Source organism: Colias eurytheme, chromosome 1 (genome assembly GCF_061535395.1).
Source record: "Colias eurytheme isolate Ceu_HAF_F1 chromosome 1, ilColEury1 Martin Lab GWU primary, whole genome shotgun sequence".
Lineage (NCBI taxonomy): Eukaryota > Metazoa > Arthropoda > Insecta > Lepidoptera > Pieridae > Colias > Colias eurytheme.
Window position 1 is genome coordinate 11299524 of NC_142980.1, and position 22286 is coordinate 11321809.

Below are 22286 nucleotides of genomic sequence, written 5' to 3' on the forward strand. Positions count from 1 at the left end.
CTATGCACTTTTCTTCGTTGCGTTGGTTTTTTTTTAATTTAATTTTTATTGCACGGTCTAAACGGTTTAGTTACTACAGGCGTAAGACAGGAAAGATCTGAGCGCTGAGACAAACGTCAAAACGCAAAGGAATAGAATCCGCTATCGATACTAATTGTCATAAGCGTATGATGTTTTGCTAAGGATTTGTTCACCCTTCCAACGACGACGACGACCACGAACAAAATTTTCATCAAGTCGCAATTTAACAAAATTGTGCAAAACAGAATTAAAAATAAATTATTAAAATTTCCTGTCGATTGTGGACATTGTGTGTGAAAATTTCTGGTGATTGGAATTTTTATTTTTAAGATCAACGAATGAAAAAATAGATTTTTCGTAGAAACGGTGGCTTCTAGAAAAAAATGTATTTGAAGTTTTTTATAGATAATTTTATGATCTACAATTTTGGTAAAAGGCCGAGACTAATGTCAGATAATAGAATAACGCTAAAGAATAGAAACTCCTATCGCTAATTTTTGACATAAACTCATGATATTTTAGTAATGACGGCGACGACTACGACAGAAATTGTCCTCCAGACAAAATTGGTTCAAAATAAAATATTAAAATTTCCCGTCATACTGGTATTCGGAAAGACAAAAGAAATTCGAGGACAATTAATATAAAAATAGTTTTTTTGCGATTGTCGGCGGGACGGTAAGTTAATCACCTTTTACCAAAATTGTAGATCATAAAATTATCTATAAAAAACTTCAAATACATTTTTTTCTAAGAGCCACCGTTTCTACGAAAAATCTATTTTTTCATTCATTAATCTCAAAAAAAAATTCCAAGCACCAGAACGACAGGAAATTTTAATATTTTATTCCAATGTGTTTTGCACAATTTTATTAAACTGCGACTTGATAAAAATTTTGTTCGTGGTCGTCGTCGTCGTTGGTAGCGTGAACAAATCCTTAGCAAAACATCATACGCTTATGTCAAATAGTATCGATAGCGGATTCTATTCCTTTGCGTTTTGACGTTTGTCTCGCCGCTCAGTTGCTGCACGATATATTGTCAAAAACATCTATACAAGGAAGGAAGGAAAATAAATTTGCTCCCTTCCCCCCTGGTGCCTAAAAATAATATGACATAATTTAAAATAAATTTTACGTAGAAAATTAATTAGGCATTTATTTTTTTATTTTTTAGCTCAGTTTAGTAATACATTTTACTAAGAGTTCTTTTAATTATTTATGGGAGTACGTGTTTATTCAATAAAAGTTAAGTAGTTACTACTATGCAGTCACTATTCCACGCGGACGAAGTCGCGGGCACAGTTAGTATAGGTAATACTAAGGGCTCTTTCAATTTATGCATTTCGTATCGGAGCGCTGCCGCACGTTTTCCGTGCCGCTAGTTATAACCCGCTGCCGTGCCGTTGCAGTAGGGCGCTTGTGCACTACAAGGAATTTTACTGTCCGGCATTCCGATTTTTTACGGTCCGGTGTGGCATGAAAAAACCGATGAATTGCTTGTGCACCTGTCCGTCTTTACTCGGATCAGTGCGGTACAGTTCAAGGAAGTATGGCGGTATAATGCTATCATAAATGATTGTTTTCGCATTTTACAAGAAACGAGTAAAAATATAGAAGGTGAAATATTATATTACTTCGTTATAATAAAAAGTAAAGTTCCGTAAGAGATTTAAAATGCGTGTTTCACTTATTTATTTTAATCGGTGACGAGGAGCTAAATCTATTCCCACTTGAACTTTAACTTACCAACACTTACTTAGATAATAATTATAGGTCAATGTATATATTTTATATACAATACCGACTTCTCAAATCTCATTGCCAGCTAAAAGAAAGTAAAACAAGAGCTTGCTTTCAATTGGCATATGTAATAAAAAGAGTAAAATCCAAGCAAGTGGGCACTCGAAAACAATTATATCTACAGCGACTCGTAAACTCAAAAAACCATCCGGAATAGGGAAAAGTAAAATGTCGGACAGTAAAATTACGTATAGTGCACAAGCTAGTATTTACATTAATTGCGTGCCATACCGGACCGTAAAAAATCGGAATGCCGGACCGTAAAATTCCTTGTAGTGGACAAACGCCCTAAGGGCGCTTGTGCACTACAAGGAAATTTACCGTCCGGCATTCCGATTTTTTACGGTCCGGTGTGGCATGAAAAAACCGATGAAATGCTTGTGCACCTGTCCGTCTTTACTCGGATCAGTGCGGTACAGTTCAAGGAAGTTTGGCGGTGTAATGCTATCATAAATGATTGTTTTTGCATTTTACAAGAAACGATTAAAAATATAGAAGGTGAAATATTATATTACTTCGTTATAATAAAAAGTAAAGTTCCGTAAGAGATTTAAAATGCGTGTTTCACTTATTTATTTTAATCGGTGACGAGGAGCTAAAGCTATTCCCACTTGAACTTGAACTTACCAACACTTACTTAGATAATAATTATAGGTCAATGCTTGGTCAATGTATATAAAATAACAATACCGACTTCTCAAATCTCATTGCCAACTAAAAGAAAGTAAAACAAGAGCTTGCTTTCAATTGGCATATGCAGTAAAAACAGTAAAATCCAAGCAAGTGGGCACTCGAAAACAATTATACCTACAGTGACTCGTAGACACAAAAAACCATCCGGAATAGGGAAAAGTAAAATGTCGGACAGTAAAATTACGTATAGTGCACAAGCTAGTATATAGATTAATGGCGTGCCATACCGGACCGTAAAAAATCGGAATGCCGGACCGTAAAATTCCTTGTAGTGGACAAACGCCCTAAGGGCGCTTGTGCACTACAAGGAATTTTACTGTCCGGCATTCCGATTTTTTACGGTCCGGTGTGGCATGAAAAAACCAATGAATTGCTTGTGCACCTGTCCGTCTTTACTCGGATCAGTGCGGTACAGTTCAAGGAAGTTTGGCGGTATAATGCTATCATAAATGATTGTTTTTGCATTTTACAAGAAACGAGTAAAAAATATAGAAGGTGAAATATTATATTACTTCGTTATAATAAAAAGTAAAGTTCCGTAAGAGATTTAAAATGCGTGTTTCACTTATTTATTTTAATCGGTGACGAGGAGCTAAAGCTATTCCCACTTGAACTTTAACTTACCGACACTTACTTAGATAATAATTATAGGTCAATGCTTGGTCAATGTATATAAAATAACAATACCGACTTCTCAAATCTCATTGCCAACTAAAAGAAAGTAAAACAAGAGCTTGCTTTTAATTGGCATATGCAGTAAAAACAGTAAAATCCAAGCAAGTGGGCATTCGAAAACAATTATACCTACAGCGACTCGTAGACACAAAAAACCATCCGGAATAGGGAAAAGTAAAATGTCGGACAGTAAAATTACGTATAGTGCACAAGCTAGTATATAGATTAATGGCGTGCCATACCGGACCGTAAAAAATCGGAATGCCGGACCGTAAAATTCCTTGTAGTGGACAAACGCCCGTACGGTAGCAGTCCGTTACCAAACGCTTAAATTGAAAGCGTATCTGACTGCTGTGCGTTTGTATGCTAGTGCTGTTTTAAATTTATTTGACACCAGTTAAGCCATGGACTCTGACGAAGAAACATTACTGTTAGTGCTCTTGTTGAAAAACATCAAACACCGTGCATTTTGTATGAAAACAAACGACCGAGTACCGACCGTGCGCCGTACGACAAACGCACCGCTTCGGCACTGTAGCGGTCCGATACGAAACGCATCAATTGAAAGAGCCCTTATATTGAATGATCGAATTCTAATAATGTATTTAATAGCATTAATTACAAAGATCTATGTAGTTCACGCCACAGCGCAGGAATTGCCAAATGCACGCATTAATAGCAACGCAATTAACACATTATGAATCGGTAATTATAAATTAAACTGGCCATTAAGCGTAAATTCATTCAAAGCGCATTAGGAATTCAATATTACAATACACTATTATGTAGTTAGCATAAGCATCTAATCATGGAATGCTAATTAAACAATAGATAACTAGCGCCGCTCACAATAGCTCTTAACAAGTAAGCCGTGACAAGTGGTCTTGTCATCTCGATTGGGTTTTATAGGTTAACTGTGTTTAGACCTAAATCCATCTACTCTTATAGATCTTTTCTCTTGTATAGACTGAAAGAATGAATAAGAAAAAAATAGTTTTAAAATATAATATGAGGTTGAATTATTTATTTTTGTAAACAGAGTTTGATTCAAATAATTTTATGAATTAATTATACATATTGCGTGTAAGGCACAAGGAGAATTAGTGAAGCTAAACTTTTAAAAGCCCGGATTCAATACCACTAAGAGGACGAAATTTACATGTAAAAGAATTATGTAAATGGCGAAAACATAGTGTCAGAAGATTTACTTTTTTCAAATTTTCGTTTGACATATCCCGAATTTAGAACGAAATTCTTCATTTTTACAAATATAAAGCTGTTCACATAATCTAAGAGCTAGCGCACACGAGCAACTTTGTCTCCGCAACTATTTTGTCTCTCCCACGGCCCACCTATGGGCTAGTATGAAAGTGCGCGCACGTAGCGACGCAACTCCCCTTACAAATTTATGGGAGAGACAAAATAGTTGCGGAGACACAGTTGCTCGTGTGCGCTAGCTCTAAAAGTCAATTTTAATAAAAATAAACCACACCAGTGTATCCAAAATTGATTGAATTCGGTTCGAATGCAGTTATAAATACCTACATTTCAATACACTAATGGAGATTACACATACCTACTTGCGGGCTGCGGCAGGGGCTGCAATATTCAAATTGACGTTCCGTTATGTAGAGGTTTCGTGGACAATACGTTCGAAGCTAAGGTTCGAAGCTACACAGGATTTCTGAAGCTTGTTGAGTAACTAGATTTCGTCAAAGCACCTGGGTGTAATTGCAAGAACATCAATAGACCAGTGTCTGGGCATGATGTAGGCCTTTGTTGAACTCTGTCGTTCTGCTACGTGTCGTCTGAAGTCGATTCATCGCTCCCGAGATGAAATTGTATTTAACTGAAGCATCGAAAAAGCAATCGATCAAAGCAGAAGCTTAAAATTCAATCAACTTATGATCGAAAATTAAAGAGAATCCCTTCATGTTTATGGCAAGGAGACATTTAATTAGATTTTTAAACTCTGCTACATTTATTTTTTTATCTGAAAGTAATTGTTAAAGTATAATAAACTTGGTACTCTTCCAATATCACTTTTACAAATACATATTTTAATTTATTTTCCACAAAACGACCAGGCTATCAATTATGATAAAAAACTCTAAAAACATTCAGGCAAAGTAAATACTAGATATTTTAAATTTTTCTGCTTTGAAAGTAATTTACCTTCATGCTTAAATTGAGAGCGTCCTTGCAGAATAAGCTATAACAGCATATTAATCCCTCGTCTTAGTTCCAAATCGCCATCTGTGCCCAATCGCAGTTCCATTCGACTAAATGTTCGGGAACATAAATTTGTCATTTACTATAATATGCATTGTGTGTTCTGTTCAAAATATATGCGAACTATCATACGCTATTTAAGGAATTCAGTAAACAGTGTATTTAGAATGCCACCGATTTAACGTGTTCGAAGCGTATTATGCGGCTTAATTTAATAATGAAATTGTTCTGTGAAAGCCTGTCATCAAGCTAATCCAAATGAATGCAAATTGGACGGACCTGAAATGCTGATACAACAATCGGTTTTGGAATTCAATAAGCGCATTGTTATCATCTGCAGATATTTGTTTATGATTGATTAATCACTTATCTTTACGTGTATTATTTTGTTTGTTTATGTCACTTTTTTGTGAGCGTAGGCCCTTACAGCCTTTACTTAAGCAGTAAAGACATGGCAGCCTTTGCTGCTTAAGTAAAGGCTTCCAAGTTACAAATTTCCGGAGTTGGTATTTCATCTTAAAATTAAAATTCTTGCTACATGTAAGTAATAAGTTAGTAAGCTTAAATTTTTCTCGTTATACTCGACAGGTAGTTCCGCCTTGAAAATTAAAATTCAAGACGCTCATGTTATTTTATAAATTGGAATAGCGCACACATATTCTACGTACCTATTATATTAAAACTAACGGTGGATCTGAGAATGAGGTTTATTTATACAAATATAGTTTAAGCTTCCCCGTATCTTATATTATTAGCCTTTGGATGATTGTTGATAATATACAGCCTTTATTCAATCTAATGCGTGCTTGAGGTAACCAGAGTAAGTCATTCTGTTGGGAATGAAGTAGGTAATTAGCTATTCCATTCATAATATACCAAAGAGATACGACAACAATACAGACTGTCTGTCTTTACCTGCTAATTACTTAAATAGGACATACCTACTTCGAGTCATAATATTTTGTTTATTAGTAGGCAATACGTTGGTCCTATATGATAAGAAAAGCATGCGGTTGTTTAAAATAATCTTTTGTGCAGGATAATATAACTAACAAAGGTTTTATTGATTTCTATTAAGAATGATTTCTTGATCATACAGGATGTTTTATTCAAAAAACAATATAGATTCATTTCTCTTTCTGACACAGTTTTAAACGAAAGAGTTGTTTAAATAAATAAAAAATTAAAACAACATTCCTTAGACTACAGAATTTTTAAAGAAAAGCAAAGAAATGTTATAGTCCTTTGAAACATATATATTATACTTTATTCCGATTCTAACAGACAAAGAGCCATTAAAAAGAGTTATGCTATGCAGCACTTTTATGCAGTAACGGTATAGAATTACTCATCATTGAGACAGAGTACAATACTTTCCTTGTTTTTAATTACAGTTTGACCTCACTTTGATGAACATAGTTTTTAATGGTTTAAAATTATGTTGAAAATAGCAGTATGATATACCCATTATATTATACGATGCATATATTAATTGTTTTGTTTATGGTTACGTAATACTTATAGGTAGCTACGACAAAAAAGTTTTCGTATTACTTTCTTAAATCTGTGTTTAAGTCTGAAGCAGATTTAAATACAGTAAACGTCGTGGATTACTGAGCTGGAACACTGTGAAAAGTAAATTCACACACGGCGTCTAGCTTACGGTTCAACGACACCTAGACCGTGTGAGTGTCAGTGCACCCTAAGTCTAAGGTGACCGTCACATGGGGGACTCGCTCTTTATAGTCTACAGTCTACAGTTCTACACATACCTTCACTGAACGACCTGAACGAGCCCTAAGGAAAAATATTAAACATTAATGTACCCACAGGGGTTGGAATCGCGTAATTGTTGAGCTCGTTTTAAGTTTTCCGTGCCTACATCAAAAGAAAATTTTATTATAATGATATAAGTACCTAGAAGAATTTTCCACGGTTACTTTTACAAAATACTCCTATTTTATTTACAAAATATTATTAAAAAGGTCAAATCTTCTTAAGGGCTAATTGATGTTATTCCGCAAGTTAAATAAATAAGAAAAACAACTTATTATCCTGAATAGAGTTCGTTTTACCAGCTTATTGTTGTTTATCATCCTTAAAAAATATTTATAAGACCCTAAAAGATTAAAAAAATTAATACGTTAATCCGTTTTACGCTTCTTCGAAAAAATATTATAATATTTTAAATATTGCACAATATCGTTTTTATTGAAAACATAAATTCATTTTCCACTTTATAAATTAATCAGAAATGATCATGTAATTTATTACACGGTGATTAAATGGCCAATAATTGTCAGATATTCGGAAAATGTACTTTTAAGCACATTACGATTAAAAGTCGTTCTCTACCAATTTAAAATGGATGGTTATTTATAATTTCGTTATTTTTTAAAATAAGGTATTGATACGTAAAATGTTGCTCGCTTTTCTATCCAAGGATATACACGGTCATACGTTAAGTGGCTTTGTCATCATAACAATACCGCTTAGTTTTAGAGAATACAAATAAAACGCACAAGATTGTTACACTTATTTATGAAGATGATCATATTATCGTTCATTACCTAGGTGTTAAAATCTTATAATAATTCCTAATGATCTAAGAGCTTTCTAAATTACTAAATCACTGTAATTTCGAAAATATTACAGGCGATTAAATGGCTCTTTTCAATGTCTTATTATGGAACCTTTAAGAAGTTTTTTTTTAATACTGTAAACATTTCTAGAACAAGTTTGTTTTTAAATATCAACCAATTAAAATTAATCTCCTTAACGTAGCTGTTCCTAGCACTCTATTTGACAAACTGTATTGAGTGAGAATTCCGCATAAATGTACATTCAAATCTCCGATCAAATGTATATTTTTATGAGAGTTCTTGGAATCCTTCATGTGTGTGAGATTCTTCGAAGAGGTATTTTATTTGTCGAGAGCCCTATAGTGTACCGACAGCCGTTTTGCTTTAACAATGCAGTAGGTACAATGTAATATCATTTTTCCTAACTTGACAATAACAGTGTAATCCGCTTTGGTGTTGTTACTTTTTATTGAAATGGCATTGAGGCAATGTAAAGTTTTAAATAACGCGCAATGAAATGACACGCGTTATTAAGCGGTCTGTGACAATGTCATACCACATTTAGGGATATGTTATGTTTTAAATTTAACTGTACATTTAAAAAAAGTTCACGATTATCGTTTAGAATTTTAAGGGCTGATTTTTCAATCCTTGGTTAAAAATTGTTCGTCGAATAATGTATAAAACTACCATTTTAAAAATGTATTCTAATTGCCCGTATTTGACAGTTTACGTGACATTTTAATATTATCGTGTAATACTTTATTGGACGGATAAGTTTTAACCAAGCATTGAAAAATCGGCCCTTAATACATTTTTATCTCAGTGTATTTTTGTTAATGCGCAACAATTAAATATTACAATTCACAGCGTTAGCGCAGTGAACAAAGCAAATAATATGCGCTGGCGAGGTCGCACGTTAATTAACCTTGAAGCGAATTTAGGACAAACCGCCTTACTGCAGGGCTGTTCTTTCTACGTCTCTATTTAGAAGTGTAATTCAGTGGTTATTCATCTTTAATTCCTTCATTTAATTTTATATTAAAACCCTTTAAGGTGCGACTTAACCAACCATAATTAATTAGCTCAAGGTTATGCAGTTTTGACGTTTTCTAGGATGAAATTGCTATTTCATTAGAAAACTCATAAGTAAAACAAAAAAATGTATGCATGTACTAGAGTAAACACGTAAGAAGTGAAACTTCTTTATGACCTTAAAATTGTCACGAGTATGGCGTAACGCAAAAATGTCACGCGTACGGCGTAACGCAAAAATGTCACGCATACGGCGTAACGCAAAAATGTTACTTTAAATTTTTGTCCAACCCCGATAAAGAAGTTTCACTTCAAAAAAAATTATTTAAATACTTTATTGTGCTGCCAATATGGCAAACAATAAACACAATAAATACAAAAATTTCACTAGAAAAAAAAGTTACAATAAGTGACGCTGTTGTATTTCTAACATAAAATGTAATAGAAGTAACATATTTTCTTATATTGAAAATAGTAAGTTTACGAAGTCATACCACAGAATGAATACCTGTTCAATTTCCATATGATTTAGTTTATAAACGGGGAAATGGAAATCTGAGCTGCATAGACGTACGTGGACATCAAAAGCTTTGAAATGAACGGAATTTCTATTGCGCATTTCCTATGACACAAAATGAACATTTCAAATTTATGCTACATAGTAAATTGATTTGCAATATGTTTCGAGTTATTAGAAATTCATCACGCTACGCGTATATCGGTTCGGAAATGGGATATATAAGAATTGTAAACGAAAACGTAAGTCAAATGGCTAGTGATTGGCATTTCAATTACTGGCCATTTCGCTTAGGTTTTCGTTTTCTGTATACCCAACAGATAAAGCTTAAAAAATATAAATGTGTGCATAGCAGCCCTGATTGTGTTGATAATTGGCTGTACCTAAAATTATTCGTGGGGTAGACAATGTACGCGAGCGTTGATAAAGCAAGTGAAGTGGCGCGTTGTAATTATCTTCCTCGCCTTGCCTCTTGTAGATCGAAGGATTAAACGCTCGGGAACAATATTGTGTACAAATATTGACATTGAATATTTTTTGATGAGGTAATTAGCTATTTATTTGCAGGTGCAGGGCTTTTCTGAATTAAACTGTGATTAGTTGAAATTAAAGTGACAAAGTGTTTTATGGTAAGAAAAGAGGAACAAACACACTTTAGTACCTATATTTATTATTATTGTTTACGTATTACGAATTAGCTTTCCGCCCACGGCTTCACCCGGCATAGTGAAAGCAAATTCCCATGGGAATTTGACGTTTCACCGTGGTAAGAAGTAGCTTTTGTTACTCCTTAACCTCCTAATTATCTCGATTCAACAATCATACCATAAAATTGCTCTTGCGACGTGAAAGATAGACAATCAAACACACTTTCGCATTAATAATATTAATAAGATGTAATTAGAATTTAATACAGTAATTACGTGATACACATAGTAAACAATGTTAATGATTTATTTTGAAATTGAACAATACTAATTAACTATTTTCGTGAAAAATAAATAAATAATCGAAAATTAAACAATAACCAGCTATTAATCACAATGTTCAACATATATTTTGATGGATCGTGGACTTTTAGAATGTTAAAAAATTTATAAAAATATTTTCATAGGTGTCTGATCTGATAATGATATATTTTTATTGTAGGTTATTGATAATATGATATACGGGCTACATTTTTAAATTGAGATGAGTTTGATGCCAATTATGCCGCATTGACAAGCTGCAGCAGAATCCGATGCAATTCTGCACACCTCGCGTATTCATGAAAGCGTGTTGACGAGGCAGTGCCCTAGAAAAACAGTAATTGGCGGAATAACAAATAAAAACATATAGGTTTTTCTCAGAAAATATCATATTTCTAACGAAGGCGTATTTTATTACCTTTTTACTATAATAATATTTTAACAATGGCTATTCTTCAGCCTTCAGAATCAGTAACAAAGTGTTACATGAAAGTGTAAATAAATTGTTGATTTATTCCAGTTAAAACTGTTTACTATTTACCCGTGCCGATAGCCCGAGGAAATCGCAACAGCTATTAACACTTGAGAATTTTATTTCCCGTACATTTCTGATTAAATTTACCTTAATTTACGTAAATAAGTAGGTAGCGCTATTATAGCAATATGAAATAAATAAAAGTGGCTCACGATTGATATATTATCCGCTCGATCTACAAAATGTATTAATCATAGTCTATTTATTAAATGAAAAAATAATATTAACGATACAATGACTATGATATGGTTTAATAAAGCTCGTTATATCAGAAATAATATTTCTGTTTATATTTGTGGTTTTATGGATAATAGGCATTATCATTGATTCAAAATTGACTAGGTATATGGTATGCAAATGCCGATGAGGCTTCAATATGTATTTGGTTTTGTTGAAGCGTATCTTCATTAATATGCATGATCATTTTAGCTTGTTTTTTTTTCACAATGACTAAAAAATACAAACATTTATATAATCTTTTCTTTAGTCGATTCTTCCACTTGTTAGACGAGCTTTCCGCCTACCAAATTTGAAACTAATTAAAGCATTTACTAAAACAATCCTCGTCTACTCTAACTATTAAAAAACAAATCCGTATCGAAATCCCTTGCGTAGTTTTAAGGATCTAATCGTACATAGGCAAAGACAAACAGACAGCGTGTCGGATAAGAATGACCTTTTCTTAAGCTTATTAAAAAGTACATAAATTAATTGAACTAAAACACAGTAGCTCTTTATCATTATCGTAGTATTGTAAAGCTTCTAAACTTTTTTAATTCACAACTTTAACACTTGTAAAGACCGTAGCTAGCTTTTCTAGAAAATGGAAACAACGATAAACCAATTATAGGGAAAGTGAAGATAAACAATAAAACACTTGAATGCAATCCTGAGGGATTTCCAAGAATTTATGCGAACAGTTGAGCGCAATAAACGCAACTTGTATTTCTAACGCCCATGCAAAACACATTTTTCCTGTCTCGTAGTAATTTATTCAGATTTCTTTTTAAATGGAAATAGTATTTTAGGTACAGAAATATAGATGCTGATAGAAAACATTTTATTTTTGATCGCGTCGGTAGTTGATATTGCTATGTTTAATAGTTTATTTTTAAAGCGCTTTGTTTGTTGTGATTGAAGTGATATCAGATTTCAGAATCATATATTTGCAGTGTATAATGACGATCACATATCCATAATAATCTTAATATATATAAATCTCGTGTCACAATGTTTGTCCTCAATGGACTCCTAAATAAAATTCGCACACCATGTGCAGTTCGATCCAAATTGAGAGATAGGATAGTTTAAACATGTAGGTACCACGGGCGAAGCCGCGGCGGACCGCTAGTAATTTAATAAGGCGAACGTCCGTCTGTCTAGAAGCACTCTTAAACCACAGTGCAGATTTAGATAAAGAGTAACAACGCGGTATACAGCTAATTAATTTTTTATATATTAATTTTGGCGCATTTATACAAAGTTTAATTTTATAATGATTAAAAAATAACAATGAAAACACGTAGAAAGCTTTACATTCTTGGCTCTTTGTCAATATTTGAATTACTTGTTAATTGTTTATTATACGATTGTTTAATTTTTAAATAAATAATCTCATTTATATTTTATTTACTTTCTGTTTCATTTCGATGTAAACTTACGAATAAAATTGTTCATTCGCGCCTAAAGTTAATAATATTAATTGATAAAGTTTATCTTACTTTCTACTAATTATATTACTTTGAATTCATAAATAGCAAATACCAAATATCGTATGAATTTTTATGAAGAAAAACGGAAAAAAATGCAAAATCAACACTTTCATTCTACTTTTTACCAGCTGACCTAGTGAACTTCGTGGCGCTTCGTGAATTTTTTCCTCATAAATTCTCTTTTCGAGACATTCTTCTATGTTTAAATAGTTAAAATCTAACGAATTCCATATTATAAAAATAGTTCAGCGATTATTTAGTTATAGCATCGTTATAGACAGTGTAATTTCGAATTTTTGCTGGTTAGATCGTTTATTGCTTCTGAAATATTTCTCTTATGAGCAATAAATATTTAAATGTTTCTACTAGGTAATATAAAATATATGTAATGATATTGCCGATTAATAACTATAAGTTCATAAACATAATTATCGATAATCATATATCGATAATTATCGATAATAAAGTCTCGTAATAGTTTCGAAAATCTTAGTGGTGTACCTAGTGAAATTATTAGTATGATATGTGCAATTCCTATAATACAATCACTGTTATTCGGGTCAGTATGCGTAGTTTCACACATAGCTCAGGTTTCGGTTTGCGGGCTAAGATTTGCAGACATGAATGATTCATAATATGTATACCATGTATATTATGTTATTGTAAAGGTCCGAGGGAAATCCTAAGATTTTCAAGTAGAACCTAAGATTTACCTTCTTATCATTTCAATTCGCATAAAACTAACTTAAACAGATTGCTGCGAAGCAGATAGTTTTAACACAAAAAAAAAAACTTTAATACTGATTCACTAAGTAAATCTTAAGATTTACCTTCGCGTGTAGTAGACGGAATTCGATTCTGAAACTCACTGATCGCTGCTGCGGTATATTCGCAAAAATTTAAATGTCGGTAAATAATTATCTCTCATTATTTTTTTCCATGACCATAATATTATTATGACATCTCACAAAATTTGTTTCTATTTACCTAAAGGCAACACTCAATAAGTTACTCAAAGTGTCAATTCAACTTCGTCAATAGGCATGACGACAGTATCCATAAATGTTCGAATTGGTGATTTTAAGGGAAAATGTATAATATATAAATTAAAAATAGTGACTTAGAAATATTAAAAACATTAAGATTAATGAGATTATCAATAAAATAAAACATTGAAATTCTGCAGTCGGCCATTTTGACTGAAACACGCGTGACGTCACTTCTACGTAAACAACTCACAACAACTTCGCGGCAGGAGTATTTTGTTGTTATGAGTATGCTGAGAATACGCATTTTTATTTATTTTATATTTTTTCACGTATGCTTTATCGACTCAGGACAGAAATATAATTGCGAATTCACGAATATGTGGTTCGGGTTTCTCTGCGTCAAATTTATACAATCATTTCATATTATTTTCTCACTTTAAACTTACTTTAAAAATTACTAACACTTTTTTTGGGTATTATTTTTATGTAGATTCACATTGCAATACTGTACACCACTTATAAACTTTGAAATTAGATTCTATAACACTTTATAATTAAATATTTGTTTAATTTTACTTCGCTATGCATACAGATAATTACGTATTTACGTACGAGTGACGTCACGCCTACGCCATGACACCTGTGAGCTGTTTTAGCACAGTTAATAAATATTTTTTGAAAAATGGCTTTTACCTTCGTTAAATTTAAGTATATTAGCGAAATATAGGGTTTTTCTTGTTTAATAAACGTATACACACATTATGGAAGAGGTTTTGAAAATCTTTCGTCATGCCTATTATACATATATTGAATACATAATATAAGTTTTATAATTCATTGACATTACTTTTCGACCTTCCTTAATATTTTCTTCTTCGTTACGCTACATATTGTCATGAATTAAAATCGATAATTGCCTACGAATGTCGTCCTACGTAAAAAAAGACGTACCACGCGTTTTCCGCCGACACATCGAAGGGATTTCATTAATAATAATATGTAAGGTTATATTATAATTATGTAAGGCTGACATATTTTCTTTAAATAGATATTTAACAAGTAGCTACTAAATTCTTATAGTAAAGATCCGAAAACGTCGTCGTGGTAAATTGCTTTCTAGTGAAACTTAAGATTTATCAGTAAACTGGTTTTTACAGTAGTAACATAATATAATAAATTAAATGTCTTTGATTAATTATTATTGATGCGATTTTAAAACTTGTCAAGGATTTTGCAAATATTTTTGGAGCAGGAAATGGACTATTTGCTTAATGCTTCCTATAATGTGTAGATTTCAAGAAATATCTAAAGTGTAATTTGAACACGAACAGACTCTCATCTATTCATGTTAAAGACATTGCTGCCGATAACGTAACATTGTCTTCAAGGTAAACTCATTGTGTTGTAAATTAGAGCTTAAAGCTGGATTCAATATCATTGAATATGATGTGCTGTGGATGGGTGGCGTTATTTGAGAAGATTATGTGTACCTAATATGCGTTGTGGAATCTCGTGTGTTTTGTATTAGTATGGTATTAACAGTATATTATTATAAGTCTGTGGTATTAGGTAAGTGTCACTTTACCAAAGAGAGTCCTTCAAATGTTATCGGGATTCCTCAAATAAATCAGTCTCAATCCGAAGGAAGGATTGAAATACGCTTTTGCTCGCCGATAAAGCTATCTTTCAGTAACGTTATGCGCCTGATAGGTCCCCGTTACGTTCGGATCTCCGCTCGCAGAGTATATAGGAGTATGATTAAATAGAGCCACATGTCTACGTACACGTTAAATATATCTTCTGACTTTCATCAATTTGACCGGCCGTTGTGGCTGACGCTGCACAAGAAGGTAACATTTATTAGGGTAAGAGCTGAGTGATCCGTACTTTGTAATGATTCTCCTATTCGATTATAGCATCCTTGTATAATTGGATACGTGAAAAACTTTCTGGTTCTATCAAATTTGAGCAATATCAGATAGATAGAACCTAAGTGATACTTGTAGCTTTTATATTACAAGTGCCTCTTCGTTGTATCTTTATTTTCTTATTATTGTCTATTTGCTTCTTTCTTGATTTATTATGACGGTGAGAGGAAATATTTTCAAGTGGTTTATTATTATAAATGCTGCATAATAATACGCGAGGGCGTTGTTTTTTCCACTTCATTGAAAATTATTTCTTATTCAAATGCAATTTTCCTGGTAACATTTATATTTTCTTTTCCTTTTAAAACATGAAGGACGTATTCTTGTTGTATTATAAAATATATATTTAAAATTTCCTTTCAATTTAATATGCATATTTCAATATTTTACAATAAAAATAAATTTACATTTCTTAGAACTCACCATTGAAACGGATTACTCCACAGTCGCATCAATAAACCTTTCAAAAGTTTTCCCGCGCATTTTTCTCCAGAGAATATTATGAAGAGCATCGCGACTGCAACGTCTCTCTGCAGATAATATTTATTGGAGATTGGTTTTAAATGCGTGTACAAAATGTCACGGCATTGTCAGAAAAAACGATTTACAGTTTCCGCTTTCGGCTCCGTATTGTCTTTTCTACTTCAGCTAGTGAGATTAATAGGTATGTCTGTTTCACTCAGTAGGTAGTGTACTCAAATCTGGTCATTGTATTTATTCATTAAAGGCCTCGTTGTGCGTAAAAGAGAATAATTTAAAATATAAATACAATAAAACGTTATTCTCCGACTGTAATTATGGTGGTTATTTAAAGGTTTCATTGAAGCTTAACTTACGCCGGCTGACGGTTTGCAATTCAATTAAAATTATGCACGCATATAATAGGTGGGCATTCAAAGTGCCTATAAGTCCTTAATTAACCCGATTAATTCAGAAGCATATTCCGCAATTGTTCCGCTATAACGATTAAAGTACCTATTCGCTTTCGTCGCCAAGCGAAATATTATAATTTCGAATTTGTTTAATATTCATTACTCATAAAGTACATAATATATTAAATTATGTTAAACATTTTTTATTTTATTTTATGTGCATAATAGTTACTACTACAAAACTATAAATTATTAGGACATCACTATTGTTTTCTTCTTATATTGTGGAGCTTTTTAAAAAGAGAAATGAAAAATGGAAAACAGAATAACAAAATCTCTTTGTATGTAAACAATTATATAAATACGGACAGCCTATTTCAGCTTTTACACGGTGATGTGAATGCCTTTATAGGGTCCACTGCAATGCAGGTATTTCGCACAACGAATACTTTTCGGAAAAATAAATTTACTCCGATCGAATTTTCGGAAAAATAAATTTACTCCGATCGAAAATTGTAAGTTGAAATTTTATAAAATCACGTGTAAACTATAAATACGACAAATGTATCATTAAATATGAGACAATCTCAAAGAGATTGCTTATTTATTTTATTAACTAGAATACGAATAAGTTGATACAAATTAATGTGTTAAATGTAAATATTTGACAAATAAATAATATTATCTAGGTATTGGATCCAATACGGAGAAACTTTTAATGAAAACATTGTGAATTAGATTTAAATTATAAAAAAACTAGCTTTCCGCCCGCGGCTTCGCCCGCGTATTCAAAGAAAATCCCGTTCCCGTGGGATTTCCGGGATAAAACCTATCCTATGTGTTAATCCAAGTTACCCTCTATATGTGTGCTAAATTTCATTGTAATCGGTTCAGTAGTTTTTACGTGAAAGAGTAACAAACATCCATACATCCGTACATCCACACATCCATACAAACTTTCGCCTTTATAATAGTACATATTAGCACAGACTAATAATAATATACTACGTATACAAGTATTAGGATAGGATTAGGATAAGTGTTTTTATAAAAGTATAAATGGCCGATAGTATTTTGTTCAATGGGAATTTGCACATACATTAATATAATATATTATGCCAGTATTTATTAACGCAATGGACTGTTAATGAATTTTTTGTTATAACTATTACTTACCTTCGGTTTGACAAGTTGAGGATTATCACAGACACCCATATAAGCAAATTTAATGCATATAATATAAGAATAATAAAATTTTACTTCATTAGCACTAAAGAAAAATATTCAATTCTTACTGTGTTCCTATTTGTTGAATATTTGCAAAATGTTTATTTCATCTGAGAAGTAAATAAACCTTATAATAAATTAGAGGTTCAGAAAAATCATAAACCATGTTTAGTATCTTTTATAAATATAGGGTCGGTAGGTATACCCACTATATACCTAACTTAGAAAAAAAACTCCGTAGTAACGAGAAAATTGTATAAATATTTATTCGAAAATTGTAGATGAGAATTTTCGGGTCTCAATTATGTGCGCTCTAATTAGTTGTGAATGTTTCAGCTTAAACCAATTGTTATATCATTAAAACTCTACAAATATAATTATTTATTCCGTAAGGTAATTAGTAAATAATATATTACACGGTAGTCACCGTTGTTTAAGATAATTTTCTGTTATGAAATCAACGGTAGAACTCACCTTTAAAGTTCGAAAATTACCAAACTCATAATATTTTATACCGTATGCTCCCGAAAATTAAATTAATGTAATTATGACCGTTCAAAATACCTCTGTAAAATGCCGCAATGTAACCGACAAGCTATAAACCCTAAAGTTCTAGAGACATTCATCTCAAACTTAATGTTTTGCGCATTGCGTAAAAAGGCGTATCACGCGTACCTATTTCCTTACCTTAAAGGTATAATTAAATTACAATTACAAAATTTAAATTGGAAATGTTATAATTACAGTTAAATGAAATGTAATCAAACTTCGCTTCAACTTATTACTAATATGGTTAGGTGTCTAATATTGATCTTGAGAATTGAACATTACTTTATTAAATTGTTTGTGAAGCGTTGGAATAGTTTAGACGCCAACTTTCCGTAGGATGGAAAATGAGATTCACATTTAGTTTAGTCGACATATTTTTGCTCAATTCTCGCGTTTATTTCTTCACTTATTCTCACACACGAGTGTGGATATGTAAATATTTACAGTGATCTTGATATAGAGTGTGAAATATGTGCAATAAAAATGAATGGTGACAAGTCTGCTTCGTGTTTTAATCTTTTAATCGGGTTGAAAGTCTCGTTTCGCGTATGGAACTCGTTCGCCTGTTTGCTTCATTAATTGAGTTTTCGCTTTAATCCTCCAGGCAGACAGATTTTTCCCGTGTCCATCGAAAACAGGATCACCGTATCTAGTAAATGGCTTACTCCAAGTTAAATATACACTGAGGCCGTTGCCTGCAGCCTGTCGTACCGATGTTTATTGGATCTAAAACCAAAGCACAATTAATGTCGTACATGATGTTCTTTTCTATTTATCTTCACGCTGGCTTCACGTATTGATATCATATTAGATGTATACTGCAGACTGAACTACTTACTTTTTAATTAAAATTTATATAAAATAATGTCGTTCACAAGAAATCATTTTCAAGCAGGAAAAATTTTATCTACACAAAGAAGTTTGCAAAGTTAACTTTCTTATTGTCGTTCTTATAAACAAGGAAGGAAGTATTGTGAAATAAAAGGCACCTGTATAAGAAACCTTTGAATGTCTTGATTGCTGAAATTGTAAACTTTTGAGGTATTGTTTTTTTTACCTCTTGAATAAAAATAAATAAATTAAATAAATTACGTTTGCACGGCTTCTATTCAATTGATTGAGAACGATTTATTCTATAATTTGATATGCATTGAACGTTCTGTAAAACTCATAAAGCAAATATTTGCTTAAAAAGATGCTTTCTAAAATATTTAATTTTCAATTTAACCTCTCAGTAAGACTTCTTTAAGCTCTAGTAAAAGCACATTGAATACAATGGCTCATCGTGATACCGCGGATTACGTTTTTTCCGTTAAAAAGTTCTCAAAAACTTCGTGGCGTTCATTTTAAAATAAAAAAGTCGAATAAACAAGTTCCTGGAAAAGAGCGAATATTTTTCATTCATTCGAAGTTTATGTCACTATTGATTCTAAGTCCAATTAAGTATATTTGCCCGCTTCTTGTTGTTTATTATTTACTTGAACTCCGGCTTCGAGTGTGTTGCTAGTCGCGAGAGAATGTTTGCGTTTAGATTATGACTTGACAATAATTAATTAATAACATTATTGCACTGCAATATTAATAATTATTATCAGCAAACATATATGTTAATGGTTGCTTGTCGACCCACTTAACCCACGTTATGTGCATTTCATTAATACGCAATACTTTTGTACAAAATCTTGTGTCTTATAGACATGAGTTTATGAGTTAAAAAAAATATTTTTCGACATGACGTATCAAACAAAAATCCAACTATTGCATATTATTTAATGGTTCCATAACATAGCAATATACCATACCAAATATTAAGGCAACATCATTCTCAATCTTGCTCCAATTTAAAATCAGACAGACAATGTAGATTTTACTATACACATTTTCTTCTTCCAATGTTAACAATATAACGTAGCATACTCAAAATTTCAATATCGGAACAAAATCTTTATAAAGATTCGAATATTGCAAGCTTGCCATACAGCAATGTGCAGGCTCTTTGTTCAATGTCAATATTTTGTTTGAGGCTCGTCATAATTGCATTGTGAACGAAACATCAAAGTCTGTAGCGATACCAGCGATACCTTGATCGTCGATCACAATGAGCTATGCATATATTTATGAAGTCTTTGAAACTCGTGTGTCGTGAGATCAATTTCGAGCTTCACCGCTCTAACGTTTTGTCCGCACGACCGCGCGCACTGATAACTTGTTTTACTTTGTTTGATGCACCTGCCTTTCTGAACGCTAGGGAATTATATCGCTTATCTAGCCAATCGTTCAGCATAAATCGTCCTTAAGTAAATTTAATTTTAAACAAGCAAATAAAGTCAATGCACACACTTTTAACGCAAGAAAATTATTAAGTTTAACGATTAAATATTTATTAACACAAATTATTCACCTTATAAAGTGTAGTTAACGTTCAATTTTACTTTTAATGTCGTAGAAACTCGAGACGCTCTACAATACCATTCACTGATAGTGCGAAATCAATAGCATGAATTAACCATGTTCTCACTTCGTTTAATTCAATATAAAGCAGAAGCGTTTACGGGAAACTTGATAATTCTGCAATCAGCTTCGAATGGAGGTGATTTATAATTAAATCAAACAACCAATGCTTAGTCTGGAGACGTTTAACGTTAATAATATAATATTATTATATTAAACAGTCTTTAGGGCTTGTATTGTATACGTTTTAGAATATGTATGCTATATTGAACATGTACAGGTACATTTCATTTTATACATATTCATAAATGCCGCACTAAATGGCGCTACTTTGTTAGAACTCTGCTAGAACCCCATAATATCTTAAGAAAACTCAGCCATCTAACCATAGTTCATAGACAAAAGAGCAGGCACCATCCATTCCCATACTAGTACCCTTAGTTTAACCGTAGAGCTTAAGTCTAATATGATTGTTACAGGTATGGAATACACGTACGAGGAGGAAGAAAGCAGCGACGCAGACCGCGAACTCCGGCCCTTGGCCCGGCGAACCGGCAAGCACATTGCAGCCGGCGAAGAACGGCCAAGGATCAATTCTAGTCAACAAACCACACCAATCGACGGTAAGTCGTCTACAAAATGTACAATTCATAACTCCATGGCATTTCACGTCAACAGACCCTCGACAGGAGAGACCTCGGTTTTCATCCCTTGTTGTATTCCAACCACTATTTTGATGGCTCGTTTTATTACGCGTGGCCAGATCCGTAGCACCGTGAATGCTTAATCCTTCAGTTGTTGTTTCGGAAAATGGTTGCGCGTTATGAAATGCTTTTATATAACTTTTTATAGAATCAGAATACGTTACATAGGGAAATTATCATAGCATTAAATAATATCATCATAATATCATCAGTTTAAAGGCTTAAAGCAATGATTACCATTTTATAAATTAAAGGCGTTGAATGTTTGCGGATACTTGTAGGTATACATGCAGAAAAACATTTTCTTAAACAAGATTATATTACTACACGGTGTCCTATAACTTGGCAATAAAATCGGATAGTTGTTTATTGGCTCTATTTTGTGGGTAAGATGTCGGCTTTCCTGGAAACCTTATAAAAGGTGCGTAGGTTCGTGATGACTTGCGAGACAAATTTATTTGTTCAAGTATATCTATTAATGTTGTTTCACAAAAACATCACTTTCGAAATCAATCTATAAAACCTTAGCAGTTGGTAACACTTCGGTGATAAAATAGATTACATTTAAATTTTACGTCTTCACTTTTATTGTGCGGGCAGCCCTTAAATGTCAACGGATAACCAAATATAAATACCACTAGACTACAAGCCCACATATGAAAAAAATATGGGTCAAATGAACCACCACGGGACATATCTAGTACGAAAGAAGAGCAAAAAATAATAAGATTCATCACTATGCCGTCACTTGTAAGCTGTCCAACTGAGTGCAGATGAGAATTGAAAAGTACAGG

The 22286-nt window shown here is 32.6% G+C and overlaps 1 protein-coding gene across 1 annotated transcript in view; it reads left to right on the top strand.

The window, feature by feature from the left end:
• The window catches only part of LOC149911248 (uncharacterized), a 99276-nt gene that overhangs the window by 16408 nt on the left and 60582 nt on the right, over window positions 1-22286 (top strand). The window contains exon 2 of the mRNA XM_090113645.1: window positions 21268-21411. Within this exon, the coding sequence (XP_089969771.1) occupies window positions 21268-21411 (144 nt within the window). The remainder of the gene's footprint in view (window positions 1-21267; window positions 21412-22286) is intronic.